The sequence below is a fragment of the Psammomys obesus genome, unplaced genomic scaffold (assembly GCF_907164565.1).
Source record: "Psammomys obesus unplaced genomic scaffold, mPsaObe1.curated_primary_1811, whole genome shotgun sequence".
Taxonomy (NCBI): domain Eukaryota; kingdom Metazoa; phylum Chordata; class Mammalia; order Rodentia; family Muridae; genus Psammomys; species Psammomys obesus.
Window position 1 is genome coordinate 17241019 of NW_026590062.1, and position 8244 is coordinate 17249262.

Sequence of the window (8244 nt, forward strand, 5' to 3'; positions counted from 1 at the left end):
GTTCAGGTGATGATAGGGATGGGATCAGGTGGAGATGGGATGGGTTCGGGTGGACAGGGGATAGGGTGATCGGGCTGTGGTGTGTCATTGGCGAGTCTGGGAATGGTCAGCGTGATTTCACTTTTGAACATATCAAGGTTGGTCTCATGCCGTATTAGTGTCCCATGGTCTTGGGAAGAATGTGTGCTCTGCTGGTGGATGGTGTGTTCTCTCAGCATCAGGCCTAGCTAGTTCAAGGTGACATTCAAGTTCTCTGTGTTGGCCTAGATCTTTCCTTTATTTGCTCTGCCCATTATTTGAAGTAATGCATTGACGTCACCTGGTCGGTTCCTGCCTCTCCCTCTTTGCCTTCTTTTGAATTAAGTGGGTATTTTCTTGTGCAGCACTTTAATTCTCTTAATGAGTTTTCACTGTATTTTCTGGGTTGTTTTCTTAGTGGTTGCTCCTGTGCTTACTGTACGCATTTCAGCATATTAAAATCTATTTTATGTTCTTACTAAATTACAGTGCAACACGGAAACGTTGCTTTTAAGTGGTTCTATTACTTTATTCCTCTTTCTGAGGTTATTGCTACACATATCACATCCACGTGGGGGGCCACAGGCTACAATATTACTTTTTCAACCCACCTTTCTAAAAAAAGCCCGAGGGGGTGTGTATCTGCAGGGTCTCTCTCATTATCCGTCGGACACACCGTGTCTGGTCCTCTGTGTTTGTCCCCGTGAGTCTGAATTGCCATCCAGCCTTGTCACCATGCTCCCACACATCCTTGTCACTTTCCCTTTCCTGTGTGCCTCAGAAGCTTATTACATTTCTATTTGTTATGGGCCTAATAATGCAGCTCTATAAATGTCATTTGATATTATTGCTTTTTAACTCAATTGAGAGAGAGAGAGAAAAGAGGGGGCATTCAACTCTACCGTTGCTTATAATTGCATAATTTATCGGTGTTGCGAGTGTAGATCTGGGTTTCTGTGTGTCTCTGCATCTCTGTGTGTGTATTTCTGTATGTGTGTGTGGGCATGTCTCTGTGGTTTTGTCTGTGTGCGTACATGTGTCTTTGTGCCTGCACTGATGTGCATGTCTGTGTGTGTCCTTGTTATTGGTGACCCTAGCTTTCGCCCTGGAGCATTCTCTGCCATTTCTGTGTCAGGTGAAGCTGGCGTTCTGACCACATACTCAGTAGGTTGTTCACCCAGCAATGCCTCCCTGCTTCATTTCTGAGGGGCTTCATTTCTGCTGGACTCTGAGGCATTTCCTAGGGGTACTCTGTGTCCCCTTATTACCTCTGTCTCCACAGTTGACTCCGAAGTCTGCTCTCTAGTCTGTCAGGTCCTGGAGGGAAGGGCTGCTTTCCTCCCGTTATTCAGCATTTTCGATTCCTTTGAGGCTTTGCACTCAGTCATGTCCAGGCTGCCTCCCTCCTGCACTCCCTGGCATTCTTCCTAGCCCTCATCAACTGTTGAAGCAGCTGTGGTGTCTTCAGACACCTGCTTTGCTGCTCTGCCCTTCTCTCTAACCCTCCCCAGTACCCACCAGAAGTCCTACGGTATCTGCATTTCTCTGGGGACTTTGCTGCCCCCGATTTCCTCTGATCTTCATGAAGCATAGCCTGCATGGCATTTGAGTCTCCCGGCTCCTCCTGCTGCTGCCTGGGCCCTGTTGGCTCCTCTAGTTTTCAGTTCCAGAGTGCCCGTTTCTCCTTTAAAAAAAAAAATCTCATCTGCTAACTGATACACTCTGCTGGTGTCCTCAGTTCTCTCAGGGTCGTCAATGACGTCGGCCCCTCCTAGGCAGTGTTTCAGCTGCTTTTCTGTTGTGTGGGCCACGTGTTCTGCTATCTTGTATGACTTGGAAACTTTGCCGAGGATTTGATGTCTTGGATGAGATACTTCAGGGCTCTGAGCCTCCTCCTGAGGCTACCTGTCCACCAGCCTACTCTTCTGTCACCATCTGGATTTCTTGAAGCTGACCCTGGGCTGACCCTTCCTATCAGAGTGTAAGAGTGGAGGAGCAGAGAGAAGCCAGTACCCGCCTGGTGTCACGCTGTTCTTCATAGGGCCCTGGGAAGGGACAGCAGCCTCTGCTCTGCAGAGCTCCTTTCTACCCTGAGAGTCAGCTGAGGTATGGCCCAGAGGGCTGCCATGCCCGAACAGAAAGACTGGGGTTGGCGGGTGGAAGGCGGCCCAGGTGTCAATGGCTGTTAGAACAGAGCTCTCCACTGCCAAGCTGAGGCCTGGGAATAACTAAGCCTCACTCGTGTCGCCAGCCAGTACGAGGTAAGCCATTCACATGTCCGTGGCCTCCCTAGTCTTACAGTGGTTTCAATGAGGCTCTTGAATTCATTTCTGAGGAAAGTTCACAGGGACTCCAAAAGTTTCAAAAACTGGATCCTTGTCATCACCCATAGTCTCACTGTGCATGGCCCGTGCAGTGTCCTGCTCTGGCTTGTTGGCCGTGTTGACCCTCGCCCATCCCAAGGGATCTCCGTGAGCACAGTGGACCCACTTCCTGCAATGGGCACCTGCCATTTTCACAACTGTCATAAACCACGGCCCAGGCATCAAAGACCTGCTGCTTGTTTCCTCCTTCCTTCAAATAGGTTTAATTTTCTCAGCCCTCATTATACAAACATCAGATTAACTGTGTTTACTGTGTGCTTGGAGTTGGCAAATGCCATTTATTGGAGGCTGAAGTGGAGGCGTTGACCCTTGACACCTTCCTCGGGATTCCCTGCGGAGCCGGGGATGTGGGTGGGCGGCTACCTCCAGCTGCTGCAGGCCTCGCAGCTTGGCCCCACCGGCCCACGGCTCCTGTCTGCCTCACCGCTCAGGCTGGGCCATCACATGGGTGCTTTCATGTACGTGTGGCCGGCCCAAGGCTGGAGGGGCCGCTGCTCTCCAGTGGGGTCAGTCCAGGGTGACCTGCTCCTTATGTGCACCTGAGTGCCCAGGTTGGAGGAGGGCTCCTTCCCGTGACTTCTGACCTCTGTGAGGAAAGATCTAAAAATCGACACAGATGACTACCTGCAGCTTACTAGACTCTTCATGGAGACGGGGAGAGGGGGGGAAGGTGACCAGGGCTGATGGAGTGTGGTATGTGACGGGTGTGTGAGTGCGTAGGTGGGGGTGTGAAGGGGGTGTGAGGAGTGTGGGACGGATGTGGAGTGAGTGTGTGTTGATGGCTGTGAGTGAGTGTGGGATGGCTGTGTGAATAAGGGAGTGAGTGAGTTTGTCATAAGTGTGTGAGTGAGGGTGTGGTGGATTGTGAATGTGTGTGTGATGAGTATGTGTGTATGTGTGACACACACACACACACACACACAGAATCCACTCTCTCCAAACTTGGATACTGTACTTGATCTGCCAGTGTTGAAGAATGAGCTATTTGCAGTGTTAAAACACTGAGGGACATCGCCTACAATGCGGAAGTCCCTTTGCGAAAGGAGGAGGCATCCTGCTTTCCAGTGTGGCAGCGATAGGTGTCTTCTGATGTCCACATACATGGTCCTCACAGAACGCAGTCTGCAGCCCTGACACAAGCTCTCTACAAATAGAACACCAGGCAGCTCTGACCCTGCAGCCTCCATCCATCTTCCCGTCAGACTGCCCTTAATTAATTTCGTCAGGAGCCCGTGAACTGTGTCCTTCATCTTGCCAGGGCAGGGTTGGCTTCCGGCCTAAGTAAAGAGAATCTGCAGGCAGCAGGGTTTTTAACCCCCCAGTCCCTAATGAAGAAGGAGCTGGAGCTGACACAGGAGACCCCGCTGCAAGCAGAGAGCACGGGAAGCATAGTCCCCCCAACTTCTCCCCCCCTCCCTGCTGCCGGTGTTTCAGCCGACACTAATCATAATCAAAGCTTTTAGAAATCTAATGCTGTTTGGAAGCTGAGGTGGGGGTTGGGGGAGCCGTGGAGTCAGTTACAGGTTTGTTGGTGGCTGTGTCCTGAGCTGGGTACAGAGGTTTGTGGAAGTGAGGGAAACAGCTTGTGTCCCTGGGGAGAGGAGGGAGTGTGGCGCCTGCATTTTTATCACCAGCTCATGGAGGACAGATGTCACAAGGTTTGGTGTTGTCTATTGAACTTGATGACTTCTGTGAAGCCCCCATCATCTGGGGGGAGACCCCACTGAAGCCCATTCCAGGCCTGCCTTCCTCTTAGTTTTCATTTGAGAGGAAGCCAGCTCAGCCTCTGAGGGGCAGGGCTGCCGTGGTAACCAGCTCCCTACCCTTGGTCAGGTTTAGATGCTGTTCTAGTTATTGTTATTATTTCTGTGACTGAACACCAGAGAGCAACTTGGAGAGGAAAGGGTTTGTTTTCCTCACAATTCCATATAACAGTTCATCGTTAAAAGCTGTGAGGGGAGAAACTCACACAGGACAGGGACCTGGAGGCAGAAGCTGAGACAGAAGCCATGGAGGATGCTGCTTACTGGCTTGCTCCCCATGGCTTGCTCAGCCTGCTCTCTTATAGAAAGAACCCAGGACCACCAGCTTAAGGAATGGCATCACCCACAATGGGCTGTGCCTCCCCCCCTCACCAGTCACTAATTAAGAAAATGCCATACAGCCAGATCTTATGAAGACATTTTGTCAACTAATTTCCCCTCCTCTCTGATGATTCTAGATTGCGTCAAATTGACATAAAACCAGCCAGGACAAATGACAAGTGCTGATTTCGTGTGTGTAAGACCTGTCCACTATGGAACAGTGCTGATGAAAGGTTAAGAGCCCAGAGCCCAGAGCAGAGAAATCACCACCTGGAGCCAGTGCTGGGAATTCAGTACCAAGTCCATAAAAAGCACACACCAGCTTCTGCCTAGCACTCAGAACAAAGTCCCAAGAGGCTTGAGGTACAGACTGCACACTTGCCACACACAGACCAAGAGCAAACATTGGAAGGTGACCTCAGTGACTTCCATGGGAGATGCCCAGGTCCTCTGTTGGTTCTGGCCAGCACTCCCCAGAAGTAGTTCCCCAGATATGTCTGTGGTCCCCACCAGGATCTCACGAGGCCAAAGCTATAGGATAGCGATAGGCTGGACCCTCTCCGAAAGGTCACCGTGTCCCTAAGAGGGATGCATTTGACCCAGAGAGAATATGTGATGGGTGACAGGGCCAGAAGGACTCCAGATGGCCCACAGGAGAGTGCCACAGTGTGCTGGGGTTCGGGGAAGGCAGTTTCAGATGAGACATTGCTGGGAATAGGTGGGAATCTGAGCGTCCAGGATGCTGGTTATGACAGGGATCAGCGTCAGACACTGAGGGCTTTGCTCTTCATCTGCCTCTCCTGTGTGGTCCTTGCGATAGCCCCAGCTGAGCGCTCCACAGGCTCCATTTTGTAAATGAGATCATGGCTCAGAGAGGTTCAGCCAGCTCCCCGAGGCTGCCCAGCAGGTCTGATGTGTCCTTGTGTCTCAGGCATTCTACCTCTCTGCTCTGCACTGTCCTCTGAACAGCCTGTCTACCCTCTTGCTGTCCTCCTAGCTGCTCATCAGTCATTATGTGATGGCGTAAAGCCACGACCTGGGACCAGCCCTCACTTCCATCATCCAAAGTGATGGAGGCAGTGTTGCCATCTTGAGTGGACTGCGAGAGCTTGACGTAAAAGATGTGCCTTCCAGAGCCTGGGGACTGTGTGCCACCATATGCCTTCACGTCTTCTTGATGCTTGAGCTCTGACTGCATCCGGGAGGGAACAGAGGGTCCTTGCTAATTTCCCCACCAATCCCCATGAAGAAGCAGCTGTGCTAGTCCAGCGACACTTGCAGGGGAGCCTGAGGGTGATCCAGGTCCATGGCAAGGGTTGTTTCCCATTTCCCCATGCTGGCCATCCACCTCCAGAGACTCCCTGAGGTCCTCTGTATTTGGCTTTAAACTGGTCCCTGCCTCAGAGGCAAGGCTGTGTGGGGAACTTCTTAAAAAGATGAAGCTAGGCCCTTGAACCACAATCCCAGGAGAGAAAGTGGAGGCATGGAGCTCTCGGTCTTTAGGGGGCACTATAGAGCTACAGGGTGGAGCTAAGCTGCCCTCTCACAGAAGCTAGTGGAAGCTGAGAAATAGTTTCTTCTAGAGCAGTGGTCCTCAGCCTTCCCAACTCTGCAACCCTTTACACATTTCCTCCTGTTGTCGTGACCCCTCTCATCCACAAAATTATTTTGTTGCTACTTCATAACTGTAATTTTGCTACTGTAAATATCTGACATGTGGGATATCTGCTGTGCCACCCCTGTGACCCTAGAGGGGTCACAACCCACAGGTTGAGAGCTGCTGCTCTAGAGCCCTTTCTCTTGAACGTCTTCCTTGGAGAGAGCTCATGGTAGAGGATGGAGCCAGCTCTTTTGGCTCTTTGCCCTCTGTGGAGAAGACAAAGGGTCCCCAGATCCCTGTGGAAGATTCTAAGTGGCCAGAAGCAGACTTTGAGAGGGGTCAGTCTGAAAGTTCAGGTGTGTTTGGGTGAAGCACAGCCGTGTTTTCAGAGTGAAACCCCCCATGCCACAGCTGAGCTAAGGAACAGCAGCAGCTTCCTCCTTATGGAGCCTCCCATCTGAATGTATACAAACCCTCTGAACTTTTGAAGTGCAGAGAGCGGTCAGCTTGCTCTGGCCTGCTTGGCTCTAAGAGCAGTTTGACCCGGAGTTCTTTCTTGGCAGGGAGACAGAATGCTGTGGGAATTGCTGGTCTAAATGTTTTTCTAGTTTGTTCTTAGACCTCACTTCTACCACTTCTCCAGAAGTCCGATGAGACTTTGTAAAACAAGTGCAGCTCAAACTGGCTTAGACATTATGGGAGCTTAATGGTTCATATAGCCAAAAAGATGGTGGTAGAATTCAGGCCTTGATCCATGGCCACAACAAATTTGCCTTTTTTAAAATGTCCTCACTGGCAGTGCCCTGAGCTTTTCTTAACTCCATGTGGTGCCAAAGTGGCTACACAAGCCCCATTTGTCCCCCCAATGTCCTTGCCCTCTCTGCAACCCCATGGGGAGAGATTTCTTTTTTCCTCCCAATGTCAACCAGCAGTCCCTGCTGGAGTCTTATTGGTTCATTCAGGTCACATATCTGTCTTTAAATCAATTGCTTTGGCCAGGGGGTTTTGAGAGGTGGGGGTTGATGGTCTGCTGAGCCAGTCATGGGTCACATGCCTGAGAGCCAGAAAGGAGCCAGCCTCTGGGCCCCATAGACGTGGAGAAGCTGGCTGCAACACTGGCAGCATGGGATTGCACATTTGATAGTCTAGCACAGCTGGTCCTAGAATGTCCCCTTCGGCTGTGGCTGTGGACTCTCTTAGGGAGCCAGTCTGTGGAGTGTGGGGTGTCAGCAGAGGCCTGGGTCTCTGCCTACTGAATGTCCAGGATGCACATCTCCATCAACACACACAAAATGTTCTCAACTGCGCGCACATGCTTCTCGTGGGCCAGCTTCACCTAGCTAGGAATCAGGGCCCGAACAAGAGAACAAGCTCCCTCCTTGTCACCATGGGCCACCCTGCCCTAAGCCCTGGGCTAGGACCGACCCCTAGCCTCCTATGTAGAACCAAAAGAAGGTGCTATGTGAGTGTGAGCATGTGTGAGGTCTTGCGCCTAGCTCTGGGCCCAGTGTTCAGCCATAGTTCCCAGTACATTGCCAACCAGGAGCTGAACACACCCATTTGTAGACAGGAGGGGGGATGGGGGCAGGTCATGTGACATCTCCTTCTCTTCACAGGGTGTCCTCTCCTCATCTGCATCATCTCCATGTCATCCTCCATGGACAGCTACGGGACAAGTGACAGGTGAGTGACCTTGCGTCCTCTGAGAATGCCTTGTGATTGGTAGGTCTCCTGTAGAGAAGGTCACTAAAGGTGCCTCAGTGTTGATCTCAGATGCCCACTTTCACCTCAGGACAGTGTGGGCACCAGCTGGCTCCCCCAGAACTGGGCAGTGGGAGCTAGAGCAATCCCTTTATGCTCTTAGAACCAGCAATGTAAACTGGGCGGTGGTGGTGGCACACGTGGGAGGCGGAGGTAGGTGGATCTCTGATTTCCAGGACAGCCTGGTCTGCAGAGCGAGTTCCAGGACAGCCAGGGCTACATAGAGAAACCCTGTCTGAAAAACAAAGCAAAAACAAAAACAAAAACCCAACCAACCAAACAAAAGAGGAGCCATAATATGGGCATTATAATATTCCAGGGTGTTTTCTTTTTTTACATCTATTTATCCAGTGTGTGTGTGTGTGTGTGTGTGTGTGTGTGTGTGTGTGTGTGTGTG

The 8244-nt window shown here is 51.2% G+C and overlaps 1 protein-coding gene across 2 annotated transcripts in view; it reads left to right on the top strand.

Moving 5' to 3' along the window:
• Positions 1-8244, top strand: part of Adgrd1 (adhesion G protein-coupled receptor D1) — a 112086-nt gene that overhangs the window by 88155 nt on the left and 15687 nt on the right. For both annotated transcript variants that reach the window (XM_055606125.1, XM_055606126.1), the window contains one exon: positions 7703-7769. In XM_055606125.1, coding sequence (XP_055462100.1) covers positions 7703-7769 — 67 coding nt within the window. The remainder of the gene's footprint in view (positions 1-7702; positions 7770-8244) is intronic.